General features: G+C 40.0%; 1 protein-coding gene across 2 annotated transcripts in view; it reads left to right on the forward strand.

Annotated features, from left to right (window-relative positions):
• The window catches only part of fam117bb (family with sequence similarity 117 member Bb), a 36,194-nt gene that overhangs the window by 5,674 nt on the left and 9,516 nt on the right, over positions 1–21,004 (forward strand). Inside the window, exons 2-4 of one of the 2 annotated variants that reach the window (XM_079426984.1) lie at positions 1,277–1,446; positions 14,247–14,339; positions 16,711–16,824. In XM_079426984.1, the coding sequence (XP_079283110.1) occupies positions 1,277–1,446; positions 14,247–14,339; positions 16,711–16,824 (377 nt within the window). The remainder of the gene's footprint in view (positions 1–1,276; positions 1,447–14,246; positions 14,340–16,710; positions 16,825–21,004) is intronic. The other variant, XM_079426985.1, reaches the window with a different exon arrangement.

The following is a 21,004-nucleotide window of genomic DNA, read 5'->3' on the forward strand; positions in this document are numbered from 1 at the left end:
GCCCCATTTGGCAACACTGAGAATGTGGCGTATACTCATGTTGCTTTATGAATTGTGTTCTGAAACAGATTTTCATTTCAGAATTCATTCATCTGTTGAATTGATCTCGAGTTAGCTAGAAGATTTTCCGTTCACATTGCATTGCTTTGTTTCGGGACCTTGCACATGCACTAATTTTCCAAGTCAGTGTAATCATACCATGTGGAGATTGCAACTTGAGCTGTGTAGCCAATTCCTCTGTCTTTCTCGCATGACTTCCCCAGAATTCCTTACAGGTTCCTCCTCTTTAGATCCTCTCTCACTTTCCTCAATGTGTACAACACACACAAAATTCAAGCCAGCACTATATTGAAAAACGTAATGCAAGATCCCTGTTCTGCTTTTTGTAAGACTGGAGTTTTCTGTAGTTTTGTCTTAAAATAACAGCAGATCCACCCAACATTGAAGAGTAGTAGTTGTTTTATTACTGAGATGAGTGTTCACGTTCCCATTGGACTGTTGGAGGCAAACAAATTTAATTGTTCCCTTCTGATTTGCTTCCCTGACACACACACACACACACAAAAGACTGTCACCTATGCGGCAAAAGAGAATGGGACTTTCTTAAACTCTTCTGAAAAGCACATAGGCTGAACTTCCTGTGTAAAATCCCTCACAGACGTCATCTCTTTAGAACGGTGCAAAACACAGCAAGCTGCACTTTTATTACTGTACATCTGCGCCGTATATTCAATAGTGTGAATTTACATAAAGAGTAGTCTTTCAAAGACTCAGACTGACAAGAGAGGGCAAGAAAGCCATCGAATGAGAACAAAAGAGAGCTGAGAGAATAGTGAAGGGAGCAATTACTTGTGGAGATGCACTAAATATAGGTCAAGACATGCGGGCCGCTTCCTCCATGCCAGTTGAGCAGTTAATCAGCTTTAGCTTTATTAAAAGAGCTACTGGACACCAGACTAATTCTGTCTCAATCTGCTGGGTTTTAGTATTCATCACCACCAGTCCAGCGGACATTTACACTCAAGCTGGTGTAATCTTACACACACACACACACATGGCCACACACTTGATGAGCGTGTCTGAGCACTTACTGTGATTACATATTGTGTTCATAACATGCAGCCTCTAACGTATGTTGTTCTTCTGTTTCCCTCCCATCTGTTTTATTCTCCCCCACAAACGTCTCGTTCATACACTTTCATTCGACCCCTGTCACTCCTCCCCATCCTTCCTTCCCCTCTTTATCTCCTCTGTGTTTTCTGACTGTCTTATCCAGACAAGCCTAGACTTCCTGTGGCAGGTTCTTGGTATACCACCAGCAATAACGGTAGCATTCGCCGCACCTCTTCTTTGGACGCGCTCACGGCCCCGTACCTGTCTGGACACTGGCCCCGGGACTCCAACCACGCCCCTTGTGCCCCTTGCATGAGGGACAAATCCACTCAGGTGAGTTGCACACAAGATGTTATTACCCAGTTTAGAAACACGCTGCACATCATCCAACATCTTACGCAAACACACCTCTCATCAATCAGCCATTCACGTCTCTCCGAAAACTTTCCACTCCAACCTCTCCGACATCAAATACCTACTTGCATAGACGCGTGTTTTGCAAACCACCAGCATGAATCACCTGAGAAACACTTGCTTTGTGCAAAGACAAACCTATGAAACCACCACAGACATGTCTTTTGTGAGGTACAGTCGACCTGAGTCTTGTGTAGCCAGACGTTTTGAGTGTCAGAATATTCACTTTGCAGCTTCAGTTTGCTTAAATAGGATAACCATCTCAATTATGCACCACTGTTTAAAGGCTTGGGGTTAGTAATAGTTTTTAGTTAGTCAGTCTTTTTTTTTTTCAGCAAGTATGCATTAAAAGGATCAAAAGTGACCGTAAAGACACTTGTTACAAAAGATTTCTATTTCAAATAAATGCTGTTCTTTTGAACTTTCTATTCATCAAGGAATCTTGAAGATTTTTTTTTTCTTCTATCACTGTTTCCACAAAAAATATCTGGCAGAAAATCAGCATATTAGAATGATTTCTGAAGGATCATGTGACACTGAAGACTGGAGTAATGATGCTGAAAATACAGCTTCACCATCACAGGAATAAATTACATTTTAAAATCTATTCAAATAGAAAACAGTTACTTTAAATGGCTAGAATATTTACTATTTTTTTACTTTACTAAATGTTTCAATATGCATCAGTCTTTAACTATTGTGGGTTTGTAGTGCAACACTGATTCCTAAACAAAACACTCAACTGATCTCTCATATTTACTCACCCTCATGTCGTTCTAAACCGGTGTGACTTTCTTGTTTCTGAAACACCAAAAGAAGATATAATAAAAAAAAAAATCCTCAGTGTTTTTTGGTCACTACAATAAAAGCCATTAGGGTCCGACTTTCATTGTATAGACAAAAACAGTTTTTAAATTATGTTCTTATGTTCTATAGAATAAATAAAGTCATGCAGGCTTGGAACAACATGAGGGTGAGTAAATAAAGACAGAATTTGGGGTGAACTATCCCTTTGAGGCAAGATAAATTAAGTCTTGGTCAAATAAACAAATATTACAATCAATCAGCATGCATTAAGCTTGAGTCATAGTTTGCCAGTAGAATAATGCTGTAATTGCACCAAAATAAATACAAACTTTATTAATGGATAAATGCAAAATAAACACCTCTCAAAACAAACCATCACTCTTTTGCCTCTGGTGCAGTGAGAGCGTAGGCCACACAGATGTGTTCTCACATGCACACTCTTGCCTTTATTTGTGAGCAGCTATTAACATCTCTTACTCTGGGATTTTACCACAGGTCCAAACACAGACCTTAATTTAGCATTTTACAAAAGAACTGAATGTAACTACAAAATAAGAAGTATAATGTGAAAGTTATTATGCATGAAAAAAGATAGAGTGGAGAGAGAGAGTGAAAAGGAGGAAACCTCTCCCTGGTTTGTTGAGAGATGAGAGGAAACTGCGGCATATTTCTGGTGAAGGCAGACCGTCCACCATCAAGCTGCATTCTTTCCTGAATCTGCCTGTTTTTTCCAGCTTGTTTTTTCTTCCAGAAGCACCACAAGGCCAGTACATATCTGAATATTAACAAAACATTCACTCACAGCAAAAAATCCTTTTCTTAATTACTTATTGCTGTCATTTTGACACATGAGAAGTTGATGTGAGTTTGATTTAATGAGTGAAGAGGCATATTTTAAAAAAGAAGTGATGTCAGAGGCATGGGGTTCATTTAGATCACACAAACCCATACAAAAGAGCGTCACAGATTATACGCCATGGTTCTCTAGGGTCTTCACTTACCCTCTCTCATCAAAGCCTGAGCTTATGTGTGAGTGTGTGTTTTTTTTCCTCTGGAGATCCCAGACCTCCACCCAGCTCTTTTTGTCAGCAGTGTGCCTGTCTCACAATGAGTGCCGGCGAGTGTGGAATTTGGCCGACATTTGCAGAGCTCTCTCTTTCTCCCTGGACCATCACGCCAAAATAACCAGATCTTGGATCCGTACGGCGGTGTCAGTTGCCAGGGAGCTGAGCTCACACCTAGTGACCAAACAACAACACGGAATGAAGGCCTTTGCTGCTCTCCCTGAGAAATATGCAGCCACACACACATGAATGTGCTCTGTGTGAATCTGTATACACCAGCTGTAACAGATTTATAGCCAATACAGGATCAGCAGAGTGTGCGTTCTGTAACCTAGCAGTTTTGTACTTCTATGGACTGTGCACGGCACATGTGTTAAAGCTGCTAGATCCAGTGCTGTAGGTTATGTTTCATGCTTTGTCAGACATCCTGAGAAAGTCATGGGAGGGGAAAGAGAGACAAGCTCTCCATGAGTCTACTTCCACGGTGCATCATAATTACAATAATAAAGAAACCTGATCAGACACGCATGCTAAGCTGTTCTCAAGAGCGTTCTCAAGAACCAGACATAAAAACTTCCTCATTTAAGATGAATGAGTGCTGAAATTACATCAGAGCTCACACCCTTGGGGAAGAGGCTGGCTCCTTGGAATGAAATACCTGAAACATTTTTTTATTATTATTGGGATTTTTTTTTTTTTTTTTTACCATGTAGCAACATTTCTCATGGTTATGGATTGGCCCTCCGGGTGTCTGATGGTGAAAGGTTACTAGTCATTTTTGAAGCTTACAAGGAGCAATGTGACTCTACAGAGGCATTTGGGAGGAAATACATTGTCATACTACTTTTAGTAGTGCTTGTTATGGCAAGCATCAGAATCACTTTTACCGTTGCTCATAGGTAGAGTTGAACAAACTCTTTGGTACGTCACCTTTTGAGCTGCTAACAAGATTGATCTCTCAAAAAGTGTGACTTGGGGATAGGAATCATGAAGAATATATTAGAGCCGATTCCTAACTTTTCCAAGTAGTTTTTTTTTTTCTTAATTTGTTTTTTAAAAAGCAATATTTTAAAAATAAAAATTAAAGCAAGTATAAATTCAATACTATATTTTGCCTTACTATGTTAAATATCTATACTAAAAGGAAATGTTCATATTACTAGTATCTTTTCTACTTGTCTATGCCTTTGTGCACCTATACTGGGAAGTCGTGGCCTAATGGTTAGAGAGTCGGACTCGTAATCGAAAGGTTGCGGGTTCAAGTCCCCGGCCGGCAGGGATTGTAGGTGGGGGGAGTGAATGTCCAGCGCTCTCTCCACCCTCAATACCACGACTGAGGTGCCCTTGAGCAAGACACCGAACCCCCAACTGCTCCCCGGGCGCTGCAGCATGGCTGCCCACTGCTCCGGGTGTGTGTTCACAGTGTGTGTGTGTGTGCATTTGTTCACTACTCACTGCTGTGTGTGTGCACTTGGATGGGTTAAACACCAATTTCGAGTATGGGTCACCATACTTGACAATACGTCACGACTTTACTTTACTTTTTAATTGTTTTTCCTATGTAAAAATGCTCTTTCCACATTAAGATGCCATGTCAAGTTAAAAGTACTTGTAGTAGTTCTAAGCAGATGTTCACACTGCAAGCTTAAGTGATCAAGTCTGATTTATTGTTCAGATCTTTTTATTTTATTATTTACTTTTTAAATGTATTTGAAATCAGATTTGAGAGTGCAGCGGTTGTGGTCCTGCACTGACCCACACCGTACAAGAACAAAGACTCCACACAGCTCCTTGTCATTGGGAACTGATACTGAAATCAGTGATTACACATTAAGTTATAAACTGATGTGCTGAGGAATCAAGTTAATTTGTGTGTAGGCAATAAGGAGGACACAGATGGGGATGGGAAGAAAGGACGTTTTTGTAGTTTTCATAGTTTTACCTGAAGTTTTGCTTATATACTGTAGAGCGATCACCGTAATACTTACACCTCCCTGTCCCTTCACTGACTACATTCATGGATGTCTTCCGTATTAACTGAGTGACTAAAGAGCTACCGCTAAGTAAAATATTTGGAGTCCAAAATCCTATCAGTGCAGAATTATGATTTAATGTCAATCACGAGTGACATAAAAGACTTAAGAATTCAGATTTGACTGTTCAGACTGAGGTCACGTTTCAAAACATCAGACCTGTATCTGATTATTACCACATATGGAAGTGGCCCAAATCAGAAACTTAAAAAAAAAAAACTTTGATTCCATGTTCACACTTTTATAAAAAAAAAAAAAAATCCTACCTACATTAAGCAATCACAGATTTTCTGACGTGAGGAATGTTTTTAGGCCAGAAAATATTGAGTGGGATGCATCTGTACTGTTGCCAGGGGGATTTCCATTTGTAAGGTTTACAACGCCATGTACCTGCGGAAGAAAAGCATTAACCTTTAACAAGTGTCCACGTTACTGCGGTCTATTCGTAGCCGTGCGCACACTTGGCTCACAAACCTCAGTGGCCCTGCCAGCTTTGTTAATTTTTAACAAGAACGTTCTTTTTGTCATGATAATCCCATTCTGCACTGACAGGCTAAAAATCTGAAGTATTTTCCAACAGTAGTGTTCGGTGTTCAGAAAGCCTGTGGTAAATTTGGCACTCTCTGAGAAACGGGCCTTGTGTTCCAGTCCAGCCGAAAGAGAGACAGGTGAATACAGAGTAACAGCCCGTCCGAGGGGAATTCACCACTCTATGAGAGATCATAGGGTTACAGAAAAGCTTAGCTGGCAGATTATTAATTATAGATTAGGACCTGAAACTGCCTTCTATCAGGGTTTTAATGTACAATGGACCCAAACGGTGTTTGGAGACAAAAATGTCTGAATGTCAGAGCATTAGGTATCGGATTTTCAGAATCTAAAGTGTATCAAGACTTTTTTTTTGTTTCATTAACAACGTTGGCCACTTTTCTGAGACATTTTTTGCTTGTCAAATGTAAATAGCATTATTATTTATAAACTTTTGTTTTTAACACAGAGTGGGTGTTTTTGAGAATAAATCTGTTCAAGGCTGCATTTGATCAAAAATACAGTAATGTTAATATTCTGAAATATTACAATGTAAAACATTTGTTACCTATTTGAATACGTTTTAAAATGTAATTAATTCCTGTGATGGCAAAGCTGATTTTCAGCAGTCTTTACTCCAGTATTAATGTCCTGTAGCGATGTCTTTCTTAATGCAACTTGGTTGATCATTTGTTTATCTTTTAAGTCCCATTTAAGTACTCTATGACTTAAGTGTTTGAATACAAATACCTTTCTGGGGGCGATATACGACAACGGGCGCTTATGTTGGATCCTCAGACTTCAGTTTCAGGCAGGACATGCAAATACTATGATTTACATAGTGGAATTGGGGATTTCCCCTCTCTCTCTCTTTTTTTTTTTTTCTTGCGAGGAGTTCACATGAGAGTTGATCTGCTGTAAAGGTGGTGTGTATTTTTGTGACTATGTCCTTTTTGATTCCCACCATCGTTTGCATATTTTTTACACTTTTTCATTTTTTTTTTCATGGTCAGCTAAACTCCAGTGACTTTGCTCATGAGTTTTCACTGGCTGACTGGGGTTGCATCACACACCTAGGGCCTCCACTCATGACCTGTGCTTCAAAGCGAGTCCAAACACAGCACCCCTCTGTTTATAAAGAACCCTTTGTTTCTGTTAATCTACTCTGAGCGTGGGCCCTACTGTAACTTCAGCCCTCTCTCTCACACACACACACACACACACTCACACTATCCCAAATACAGCCGGATCTAGAAAACCACACTCGTGTTTTCTTCACAAAAATGTATTTTTTTCTGTCAAAATATCACACTTCAGTGCATGGAATTTCAAAGAATGCCTCACCATGATACCACAACCATGGTAATACGTTTAACATAAAACAGCTTTTTTTTTTTTTTTTTTTTCGCTTAATGGCTTTTTGACCAGAATAATTTGGCATCATGTTGATTGACCAGTATTGGATTTTTTTATTTTTTTTTATAATTTATACTTCTAACCACTAATACTTGAATAACGCTGTTAAATGTTTTTCATACTATACAATATAAAGTTGTGATGCCTAGACATGTAGCATTTAAATGAGTTTTAATTTAGACAATGTATAACATTTTAAAATCAGCCATTGGCCATAACATGAATATTTATCAGATCATTGTACAGAATTTCAATGCAAGTGCTTACTGTGGTACATTTTTGCAGCAAGTAAGGGCTGTATTGATGTGTCGCCCATCTGGATGCTGAAAGAGAGAAAATTAATCTCTGGTTGAGATTTGTAGAAAAGACGAGACAAACCACACCGTCTTTGCATGCCAAATCCGTGGCACAAACTTCTAAATTGAACTGACAAACTGCTTGTGTATCTGTAAACGCGTGTGAAAGCGAGTATCACACGGACTGTGTATGTCCTGGCAGGCCTGAGCAGACAGATGCTCCTCCTCCTCAGCAGAGGATCCCTCTGTGCAGCGTCCACAGCTGCTGAACAGAGCCGTGTTTGTGTGTAGCCAGCCTGCTCCGCTGGAAATCTTAAACTGCTGGGAAGGAGGAAGTGATCCTGGCAGTTGGCTGCAGCTCTGAGAGGGAGTCAGGAGCTGGGCGGCCCAGTCCTGTGCTCAACACAACAGAATCAGTCATGGAGCTGAACTGCTGTAAAGCAGCACAGCTGAAAGACGACACACACACACTGTTGCAGCAGCATTCAGAAAGAGATGGACTGACTGTTAGTTGTTTATCTTAAAGCAATCAGCTAAGCAGTCAGGTTGAGCCATCACAGACCCGACTAAAGGCACAGTCGTAAAATATTCTGGGACTGTGGAGAGGGCATAAATCTAGATTGGAATCAGCATTTTTGTGGCAGATAAGATGGATGCATGTGTGTGCCCATGATCCAGTTTACAGCTGGTGTTGTTTTGGCTGATCACAATTGGACCGCACTAAATACTAGTGTAACCCGAGTCCAAAATGTTCACATATTGGAAAAGTGATCAAATCACTCACATTCAGAATGTGACATTCATAACATTCACACCACGTTCATGCCCCACAGCCCTCACATCTGTGTATATAGTATCTGTACAACTCCAATTCCAGAGAAGTTGGGTCATTTTGTAAAATGCATTAAAATCTGTGATTTGTTCATTCTCTTTAACTTTTATTTAATTGACAACAGTACAAAGAAAAGATTTCCAAAGTTTTCACTGACCAACGTAAATGTATTTTGTAAATATGAACAAATTTTGATTTTGATGGCTGCAACACACTCCAAAAAAGTTGGGACAGAGGCATATTGAACACTGTCCCATCAACCTTCCTTTTAATTACAATGTTTCATTGTTTAGGAATTGAGTATACTAATTGTTAAAGTTCTGCAAGCAAAATATTTGTCCAATCTTTGTCCAAAAGACTTCAGCAGGCCATTTTTTTTTTTTTCTCTGATTCTCCTTTTCATGATGAGCTATATATTTTCAATTGGAGACAGATCTGCTGGCCAGTCTAGCACATTCACTTTATCTACGAAACCACATTGTTGTACCACATGCAGAATTAGACCTGGCATTGTGTTGATATAATCACCATGGACTTCCCATGAAGACATCATCTTGATGGCAGTAAGTATATGTCTCTGTACAATCCCAGTATATGCCTCCATGTCAATAGTACCTTCGCACACATGCCAGTCACCCATGCTGTTTGCTCTGATGCACTCCTATACCATGACAGACATTTGCTTTTGCTTCTGTCGCTGATGACAGTCTGGATGGTCCTTTTGGTCTGTGGGACTGAGAACTCTCCATTTTGTGCAGAAACAAGTTGAAATGTGGACTGGTCTTACCAGCCGCCCTCATCTCTTACCATCTGAGATGAGCTCTGGCCCAGAGAACCCGGCAGCATCGCTGCATAGAATTGATGTATAGCTGGATTTCTGGATGCAGCAGCAGACTGTGGCAAATGACAGTGGTTTTCTGAAGTACTCCTGAGCCCATGTGGCTATATTTAACACCGCAGCATGACTGTTTCTTAAGCAATGCCATCTGAGGGGTCAAAGAGCAAGCACATTCAGCTGCGGTTTCCTGCCTTGCCCTACATATACTGTGATTTCTCTGGATTCCCTGAATCTTTTCACAATATTATGTATGGTACTTGGTGAAAGACCTAAATTCTTTGCAGTTTTGCATTGCGAAATGTAATTTTTGATTTTGTTTGACACTTCTCTCGTGAAATTTGCCACAACGTGATGAGCCATGATCCGGCTTTGCTTATAAAGACTGAGATGCTCCTTTTATACCCAAACATGAGACCTTGACCTATTACTGTTTACTGTGAACAGTTTCAAAACGGTTTAATGTAGATATTTAGATACAATGTTGGTGATTTTACAGAAACGTCTTTTGGGGTTAATTTTCACAGCTTTTATGATTTGTCTGTCATCAACTACTGTTGTTTTCTCAGCCGATCAGGTCGTTGCTGGTGTCGCTGGTGGTTTCCAAACTCTTGATTTCTCCATGCCCTTTGTTTTTGCTAGAGCTCTAACTGACTTCTTTTCTTTTAGCATCCAAATTGCTTGCTTTTCTCTCAAAGTCAGCTCCCTCATCTTCAACCTGGTTTGTGTCATCATTGAATACAAGATTCAGAATACAGAAGTAATGGATATAACTGATACGGCACATTCCCTGCTTTTAATATCTGAAGAATTAATGCAACAGGACACAGCTGATCACTTAGAAAGACCTGAGAGGCAACTGCTCCGATACTTATGCTCACATCAGAGAGGGATGAAACTCTAAAAGCGCTGAACTTCTTAGCTGGTAAAACATCTGTGTTGAATCACCCAATAATAAAATGTGACATTCTGTAATTTTGTCTCATATTCATCTTTTAATCATATTTGTAAATGTCTTGACTCCACAGCCAACAGAGCAATTCTGTCTTTACTGTTCCAATATTTTTGGAGGGCACTGTATATATATAATGCAACACCATTACAAAGCGCTTGGTCACCATCCACTTTAACACACCCATAGGAAAAGAGGAAGCCTGCAGAGCGCATGAAAGGGAGGATGAGGTACAAAAAGCAGAAGTGTGTAAAGGGAGTAGGTGGCGATGAAGAGGAGAAAAAAAGAGATGAAGAAAAGAGGGATCAGACGGAGATGAGTGTGAGGAAACCAGCAGAATAAAAGCAAGAGAAGTGGAAAAAATCAATGGAACAAAGAAGCACATGCACGGATTAATTAAACCAAGAAAGAAAGGAATTTAGAGGAATAAATGTTGGAGAGGTAGGCCAACGCCCGGGCACAGGAGCCACCGCTCCTCCGGCTCGACTCGTGGAGGTTCACAGGGCATGAAGTTAATTAAGAAGAGAAACTTTATCCTACAGGCTTGTTCAGCCACATCCTGCGTTCTCTCTTGTTGGGTCTTTAGCTCGGTTTTTGTTCTCTACTTCTGTTCTCTCGTGTTCTTTTAACTTGTCAGAATTTTAACATGTCTGACATATTCCCACGAGTGCTCCCTATTCATGTATAAAGTCAGCATGAAATCAAATTGGCGGATATTCTTTACTGATTTTATTGTGCTATAACTCGTTCCACCTCTGAAACACCTTTCCTTTTTGACTGACGTCATCAAGGCTGCTAATGTTGTAATCAACAGGTGCCGGGAGAGTTTCAGAGGAAGGCTTGTTCTTCCTAATCTCCCTATAAACCCTGGTGTGTTATGTCAACTTTTCACAATCCATTCTATTTGTATAAAATAAAATCCCGCCCTACTTTTTTCCCCTTCTTGAATATCCAGTTTTTGCACCGAAATTCACAAGACTTTTCATCTAATGCGTGTTTTACTTTAAAAACAAAACTTGCAGTTCTCATTCGGATGCATTTCTGAGTGAAACTGAATGTTTAACTGTAAATATGTAATGCAAGACGGATTTAATTTTATCTTTCAGATTAAGTTGTGAAAATTGAGGTATGATATTCAGCGGTGAAGAAAGCTTACTTTTTGATAAGCAATCATTGGCGGGTCATGCAAAAAGGGCAGGAACAGTTAAGAAAGTAATTTTGCTGTAATGTTTTGTTTTAACCATGTAAGAGGTTTAGCTTTGATCATACTGTGTGTGTGTGTGTGTGATGTCAGCTGACGTGAAGTGTTTGTTTGAAGGGAGTGTGAATTGGAACGAATGTCTTTTATGTGTTGATTGACCGAGCCTGTACAGAGAGGAGAGTCGACTGGTTTCCCTGCACGTTTATCACCATTTGTGTCCAAGGCCTAAGAAAGTGTGTCAATGTGTGCATCTCCCTGATAAATGGACCTGCTAATTAATGGTGTGTGAGGACGCTTGCGTGAAAACAATCTGTTAAACATGGGTGAATTTTGACACCGGTAAGGAACAAAACAGGATTGCGGTTTTGAGAAAAACCAAAGTTTGATTTAATATCATGATGCACGTCACAGAAAAAAAAGAGCACGTTTGCTTTAAGTGCATTTGATTGGTTTTGACAGCTAATGCCTTAAGCTGTTTCCAGTGCCATAGATTTAGTTTTTTTCTGTACTGCGTTTTACAGTTTTGGCTCACACCTTTTGAGTGATTGAGAGAGGCTGAGGCAATGAGATTACTTTACTTTTCCATACCTCCTCAACATAAGATCACTCATTTGGGCCAGATATCTAAATAAGGCCATAGCTGTCTGGTAATAAATTTCCATACGGCGTTCTGAGTGGAAGTTTGTGAACTTGCTAGTACAGACACGTTGAGTGTATTGGGTGTAGAATGATCTAGAGTTGTTTATGGTGTCTCTGGTGTCGTGCCGTTAACGGCAGCGGGAGGCTGCACTTACCCAGAGGGGAGGGACAGAGATGAGAGGTTTCCAAACAAATCTGTGTGAGTGTGTGTGTGTAGTGTTTGTGTTTGCACTCATAGTGAGGTAGTATGTGCCAATGAGTGATCTGAGTGCGTGATAAATAAGGCCATGGTGTGCACTTACTCGCAGCTGAGCGATTCCCATAACTCTCTAGGCTGACGGGGACTACTGATTATAAGAACCGAAGTGTTTCCCAGTTATGTGTTAGCAACTTTGAACTACCAGAAACTACTTTTTCTCACAGAATGCTGTGTTTTAATGAAGTATGTCACATGTTTTAGGAATGTTGTTCATGTTTTCTGCTCTTATTAGGGTTTCTGAGGCAGTTATTTTTTTCAGTTCTCTGAAGGCAAGTGGAATTAAAACCCATGCTACATGCAAACTACTTACTATTTCTTCATTATGTGGTATGTTCATAGATTACAGTAAACATTTTTTGTACCCATGGAATACCAGAATGATTTACTGCAATTGCTAAAATGAGCAGTATAAGTCACACTGTACAGAATATAGTATCTCAAAGTGCATTGTGAACAGCTTCACCTTCTATTCCAGTGTGATGAAATGCCAAAAGTAATATACAATGACTGTTAAGGTCTTTCTTGGCTCATTATCTGCCAAAAGTTAAATTATTAAGGATCTAGTTAAAATTGTTTTCAAATGTTGTAAATTCATTGTATTTCTAAGATGATAGCTGGATGCCACATGTTGAATCAATCTAGACAACAATTACTACTGTTTGATACATTAATAGTTGCGTAATATGTCCAGTTCACATACTATTTTTATTTTTATTTTTTTAAGAAAATGTGCATGCAGTAGTTTGTTATAGATTTGTGTTGCATCATTGACCATTTGAGGTATTAGCTTATCTTCAGCATTGGTTAGATTGGGAGGTTGATATATCAGACAATATAATGGCTTAATGCCTGTTTTCATATAAAGCATGTGGTTTGAAAATATAGACTGTGTACAGTCCTGAAGACACCATCCGTCTCTGCTCTGGCTGCAGTGTTTGCGGTTATCTTTTTAGAGAGCTGTATCACACTTGAGCGCCAGAGACTTCACTCAAAGGAAGCTCAGAGTGAGCCGCCCTATACCCTGTGTGCCTCTCCATACTTGTCTTTGGCAACACCAGCTGTATTTTTACATTTAGGAAGGAAGTTTGCAAAAACGTTGCACCAGCCTTGTTCTGTGTGAAGATGAGCATTAAGCAGTTTGGATACAGGATGAAGTCCGAAATTAGATTCACCATCCCCCGGCTTCATGCCTTCACTGGTGTGTCTGTGTGTGGGTGAGGGAGTCTTTTTGTGACATTGTGCATGAATGAATTTAAAGAGCAGGCTAGACAGCCTATTGATATGGTCATAAAACATGAGGAGCATGGAGATCTGTTTTTTTCTTTTTCTAACAGTAAAGGTGTACAGAGCCCAAAATGAACTTTATGCCAAAGTTTTATATGTACTATATGTATATAATATTTGGATGTCCCTTCCTGTTGAACTGCAATTATTTTAGCTTTTTATATCATATGCAAGATGAGTCTGTTGTCAAAACATGACTTTCTTCCTCTTTAGGTTTTTTTTTTTTTTGGCTTAATGAGACAAAAAAATAAGAGCAAAAAAATTAATCGCATAGAGTTCTGGCAAAAATAACAACGTTCTTGATAATCTTCTGATTACTTTTCCACTGACGTAAAAGACATGCACGTCAATTTGATTTACGTGACTCACAATTTCATTTAAATCTGGTAACATTGCAATTCCCAAAGTTACAAGCTAAATGGCAAGTAGCCCAAATTTTTCTCAGCTGGCTTTGGTGAGTTTATTTTGGACAAGAGTCAAAAGACTGTATCAGCATACTCTAAGAACAATGCAATGCTGTGATGATCAAAACGTATTGTTGTTTCATGACGGTCTCATGTGTGTCTCCCACAGACCCCCAGCGCCTGGGCCGATGAATGCGAAGAGAAGAAGAGGGGCTGTCACAAGCGTTCAGCCTCCTGCGGCAGCACTGACCAGCTAAAAGAGGTCAGGACGCGTTTAGGGCCTGATCTCCTCTCCTCCCCCGTGCTTTGTTCCATTCAGCAGAAGCAGGGCCGGGGCAGGACCCCCTCGTTGTTTTTATCTCCCCGTGTGAGATTGTAGATGAGGAGACGGTGCAGCAACAGGCTGTTTGGGTTGATGGGGAGGGGAAGATGGAGGCTGTGTCATTATCATATTATTGGCAGGCTCTAGTGAACCAGAAGCAGCCTGGTGTCACCTCGCATTACACCCTCCCTTCCTCCTGTTTGTGTGTGCACCCTTCCTTCCCCTGTCACATCCTCCAGTGGCTTCATACACTGTTCTGTCTATTCAGCCTGTCTTCTTCCTCTCTTCCACCACTTCAAGGGTCTCCTCCCTTCGTATGTCTCTGCCGTGCACCTTGATTGCCAGGCTTTCACAGGCGTCTGTATATGCATTATCTTCTGCCACTCGTTATCTCAACTGCCATCTCTCACCACTCAGTCGACTCTAAACTTGTGTGTGTTCTACTTCATAGTTAATCATTCTCTAAACAGTCAGCAGGTCATATGTGCACTCACACGCTGTAGGCAAATCTGATGGATACCTAGTGAACCTAGACAAGGTTTAGAGATATCATAGAAGATCTGGAATGGCATATCTTGCTTGGTCTAAATAGTAAAGCAGTAGACAGAAGGTTATCCCAGGTGAAAAACAAGTACACTTCCATAATGTAATTTTAGTTCATATTCATGGTGTCTCAAAATAGCACAGTTGAGTACTCTTAGATGATCTTAAGATTATCTTAAGTACTAAATAATTTTTAGTATATTAAGTACAAAATTCTGATTCTGATTGGTTGTCAATGTTTTTATCGTTCATCAGCTGGAAAAAATCGTTCTGAAATGGATTCCTAAGAAATTGTTTCTCTGTGACTTTATCGTTGTGGTGCGGACTTAATCTTTAATATTGAGAATGATTTTTAGAACTATATATTTATCTTTATAGTTATCGTCCTTGGTGTGAACGGGCCTTAAGGCATAGGACTGAGTGAAGAAAATGTTATTTGTTTATTCATTACTGAATGGGATTCCAATAAAATAGATCTGTAAATTCAAATGTCTTGTAGGAATTAAAAAATGACAACTAACAGGCTCTACTTGGAGCCATTCAGGGATGGATGGATGGATAGGTAGGTGGATGGATGGATAGGTAGATGATGGATATATGGGTGGATGTAAGTGTGAATGGATGGATGGCACCATGGATGGGTGGGTGGGTGGGTGGGTGGATAGCCAGATGGTGGATTGATGAATCGGTAAAATGTATAGATGGAAGTATGTATAGGTAGGTGTGTGTGCATGGATGGATAGCTAGATGGATTGGTAGATGGATGGAAGTATGGACAGATGGATAAGTAGATGAATGGATAGATGAACAGATGAAGAGATATAAGGATAGATGGATGGATCAGAGAAATTGAATGAGCGAAACTGAAATTGAAGCTTGTTAAAGCTAGTTTCTAGCTAGTAATTACAAGTCTTAAACGTGAGTGGGACAAAGAAGTCAGGATCTTGTAATTCTGAGTGGGTCTGACATTATTTAAATGCAGTATTATTGTGGTTCGCATGAGTAGTGCTGATTGCTGCCCACGCAGACACACTCAAATGTGAGGTTCAGTTTTAGCTAGGATGCTCCCTTAGAAGGTAACAGGCCTCAGTAGGCAGTAAGGGACCTGTTGTAGCTTTGGAACAGAGCTGTTGTCTGTGGTACAATCACCACATAAATGAGCAATAAACCACACCAAAACCTCTTCACTACAGTCACACACCGATAAAGCCCACACGGACCCATTAAGCCCTGGTCAGAAATGCTTTTATGGGAATTAATGTTGTGAAATGTGAAATTATTGTAACTTCTCATCAAGGGCTTTGCTCATAGCCACTATTTACAGACTTGAGGCTGGACTTAAACTCGACGTCCGATCCCATCTGTACATGTATTGACTTTCTCTTCCCTAGGCTGGGGTAAAGAGAGCGTGAACGGGAGGGTGTATCTGTTTTTTGTTTAACAGACGGATGTTTATAAAGGAAAGAGTACTAATGTAATTGATCATAAGTGTTTTTAAAAGCATGTGTTTGGGGTGGAGAGAGGGTCTGGGTGGGTGTTTGTGTATGAAACAAATTACTTGTAGTGTCATGAGACAATTAACAATACCATCTGACCCGGGCTGACTCACTCGGGGATAGAGTTTAATAAGACATACAGTACAATAAATCCTGATGGTATTGCCATCAATGTAGTTGAATTATATGCTGTCTTTTATTTAATCAAGAGATTTGAAAGTTCACTTGAAGTGAGGAATAATGTCTGTCCTGACTCTCTCTGTCTGTTTCAGATTGTGAAGCTGAGGCAGCAGCTCCAGCGCAGTAAACACGGCAGTCGTCACCATCGTGACAAGGAACGCAAATCTCCCTTCAATGGCAACCATGCTGCTTTCAGCCAATCACAGGTGAGCTCTTTCTCATTCGCTCTGAACCCAGAAGACCCGGTGGAGAAGGTTACCTGTGGTGATGGTTACCAACAGGAACAGTTATTTTTGAGTCTCTTGCTGTAGGTTTTTTTGTCCAAATTTAATAGTATATATGTATACATTACCTTTTAAATGGTAAGAGAGTAAGTTTTTGAAGTCTTATGCTTACCAAGGCTGCATTTATTTGATCAAAATATTTGGAAATATTATTGCAAATTAAATGAACTTTTATATTTTAATATATTTTTAAATAGAATGTATTCCTGTAATAGTAAAACTGAATTTTCAGCATCATTACTCCAGTCTTCAGTGTCATATGGTCCTTCAGAAATCATTCTATTATGCTGATTTGCTGCTCAGGATACATTTCTTATTATTAATGATGAAACCCAAATTTTTGTGTGATAGTGTACATTATTTACATTAATTTAGCAGATGCTTTTTTTCTCTTCATCGAAAAAAAAAAAACTCAACTTTTTTCCAGTAGGCCTACAGTAGGCTACTCGTGCGCTACTTTTCAACTCTTCTGAAGTCATACTGTAGCTATAGGTGATTAAACCTATTTAAAAATCCTCAGCCAGTCAAGTCTGCCATATTAATGATACACGAGAGAGCGAAAGTCTGTTTATTGACATAAGCGTAGCACAGTGCAGTGAGTGGACTTAACGCCATATAAGCAGAGGAAGAAACCAAACACAAATGTCGTGTATCATCAACACAGCAGTTTTGAAGGTGACAAAAGGATTTGGGAACTAGAAGTTGTCTCCTGTGGCCCCTTTATAATACCTCCCCACACTATAAGCCACTGAATGTCTGCATAGTTTTGCCACATTCTCTCTCTCACTCATTCTCAAAGCACATGAGTGGGTAAGTGTGCATACCACTGTGTAAAAGCGTGTCATGGTGTGTGTGTGTGTGTGTGTGCACGCTTGCACTCTGGTCTTAATTGGCAAGGCCAGGTGCAGGCTTGCAGGCTGTTTCAGAGTGAAAGACCTCTCTTCACAAAGACAGAAACAGTGAATAAATTACTGCGGCCTCCCTCCTTACCTCCGTCCTTTTCTCGCTCTCGCTCTGTTTTGTGTTTGTCCATGAATTAGTCCAGCATGTGGTGAATGTGACACACGCCTGGTCTTTACTGTACTATAGCTGCCAGCCAGTCAATTAAAGGCCACACTCTGTCCGGCCCGCTCGATGTGTGTTTTTGGGGCCCGTTGTGCGGCTGGGGCTCTTTTTTTTTTTGTTGTTAGTTTAAGTGCATGTGGCGGGCTCAAGCACCATCTGTCGTCTCACTGTATTCATCTTTTGTATTTAATCCTCTAAACTGTACTCAGACTCTGTTGCACAAAACACCAGACTATTCACAGCTCACCCTGAGCTGGACAAGAATACTGATTTGAGCGGTGCAGTCGAACACCTTACAGATTCCCCACTCAAAGTCTGTTCAGAATGGAATACTAGCTTACTATTGAATGTGTATTATACTGTATACATCATGTTACCTACTACTTACTAATACTAAAAATAGTTTAACACTACACATTATTCTAAGTTATATATTTGGTAGTATAATGAATCATTGTCACATGACCCCATTGCATTCCATATATAATTAGTGGCATCCTGTTATTAACTTGGTATGATTCAATTACAATTCAATTTTGTGAACAAGTGTCTTAACATTGGGTCAAATAAAGAGTCAGAACGAGGTTGTTTGCATTGCATTGTGGGATATGGTAGCCCTTTCTATGACAACATTGATAATAATAAAGGCTTCTTGAGCAGCAAATCAGCATAATAGAATGATTTCTGAAGGGTCATGTGAAACTGGAGTAACGGCTGCTGAATATATAATTAACTTATTAAAATGGTAGTAAAAGTTATTTTCACAATTATCGTTTTTACTGTATTTTTTTTATCAAATAAATGCTGCCTTGGTGAACATTCTTTCAAAAACACGGTAAAAAAAACTTAATGACCCCAAACATTTGAATGGTAGTTTGTGTCAATTGATATCAGTTATTAATGTCATGTACATTGTTTATTGACTTCAAAAACCTTGCACTTGTTAACTGTTAACGCATTGAGCAATCTCACATCCCATGTCTATACTGCAGAACTAGTTACGGTATTGTATTAGTTTACTGTTATGCACAACCATACTCTTGTTCTGCAACGTGTGGTTTTGCTGAAGAAGGAATGATTTGAGACGAGCTGTGAGAGGTTCATGATTTCGGGCCCCTCAAGACCAAAACATCTCTCCCCTCGCTCCAGTTCTCTTGTTTTCTCGCAGCATAGCCTCAGCGTGAGAAAACATGTGGAAGTGCTAACCTGCTATTCCAGAAACCCAGACTACCATGTGATCATTTAGCTATACACAAACACACACTCGCATCTGTAAGCGCCGTCCCCTCCAGCAGAGGTACGCAGGGTTGATTGAACGGTGTATCATCAGTGTATGCCTCCAGATTCCTGTAGTTCTCTTCATAGCAGCCGAAGTGGAGCTGGATTTGTCTTTTGAAGGTTTATTTATTCAGGGAGTTTCTATGCTGTGTATTAGCCGTAATTTGAAGCAGCTGAGGTTGAGTCTAGAGCCGGAGAGATGCACAGGCCTGGTAATTGTAACAAGCATGCATTTATTTGGACGTGAGGTGAGAAAGGCATGTTTCTGCGCCTCAGGCTGAGTGGTCGTGATGTTTCTCAGCTGGGCCATCGGGGCCGTGTGCCGCCCAGTGGGTGATGTAGACTGTAAACTCTCTGTCTGTAATTGTTTGATGACCATAGGCACTTTAGTCTGACCAAGTTCAACCCCCAAATTTTATCGTAAACTTCCATTTCTCTCTGTCTTCTACTTCCTTTTTGTCTTGGCACTCTGATGTAAACGCACTTTCCTAAAGAACACCCACAGCGTGACCTCTTGTGTCGAGGGGGAGGATTGATTTTGTGTGTGTGTGTGTGTGTGTGTGTGTCGTCTCAAGGGCTGCGTTGGGTATACGTGGGGGTGTTCTTCCCATTATGTGTGTGGAAAGCAGCTAAAGATGAAGTGGCAGTCATGAAAATGGCATTCTTTCCAGAAATAAAAGCCCTGAAGAGGGGGGAATAAGAATGAAAGTTGCATTTGAAGACCTTTATGAGAGATCCGGCCATAAGGTCAGCAGCTCCATGAGAAGAAAAGAACAACAACATCAGAGGAGACACAGAAACACGGGTGAACAGCCGTGGAGATGTGCGCCTCTTCTTCAGGCTTGGGATCTGTTTGTAACAAACTTTATCAAACTTTAGAGTAGATATTTGTTACAAATGAATAGTAGTATCGAAGTTGGTAGTATCTGTTCATTCTGTGGTGTTCTGTTGTGTACCTGTGTCAATAGTTCAGCTATAAATACATTGAAACGTCTTTCCACAAATTTCCAGTGAACAAAGTGTCCCAAATTGCGCACTTTTACTGCACTTTTTACTCTACTGTCTGGTAAATGAATGTTAAATGTTTTGCCATCCATCATTGTAGTCTGATAGCCCTTCTCCTTCCAATATATAAATTAAGCTGCAACAGTTAAGTGCATGTTTTTTTTTTGTCATTTCTTTGTTTCGAGTACATTATCCATGTATTTAAAATGCACTTTTTGAACACTATTGATAGTACAAAATAGTGCATAAGTACGAAATTTTGAGGCACCTATGAATTAGACATGACCTATACTTCTGTTCCTCAAGCCTCATCTCATTCGTGTTAAATTAAATGTGGTGTCCGCTGTGACTAAACAATAACATCCTTCATATTAGTTCTCTGTTACTCCCTAGATGTATTAGCTTTAGTGTTAGTTCTAGCATATCTGTTCAATGGGCCTCATTCATGAAACCTCAGCAAAACTAAATGCTGTGTAAATCATTCATAAATCCATTCTTGTGTAAGTTGTCGCTTTGAACTTAATCTTTCCGCAAATCTCCAGTGTACAAAAACAAGGGTTGTGAAAATTAAGCATGACCTTGGACCTGAAGTTATGAAATGTTAAGCAGACTCTACTTCCTTCCATCACAGCCTCATTTTGGCATTCTGACTAAAATTCATAAGTTACCTTGAACGTGATTCTCAATTTGTACTCCTTAGCCATGCTAGGTGTATAAGCAGTATGGCAGTAACTGTAAGAACTAACGTCCAGTG

This window comes from Barbus barbus (assembly GCF_936440315.1).
Source record: "Barbus barbus genome assembly, chromosome: 10".
NCBI lineage: Eukaryota > Metazoa > Chordata > Actinopteri > Cypriniformes > Cyprinidae > Barbus > Barbus barbus.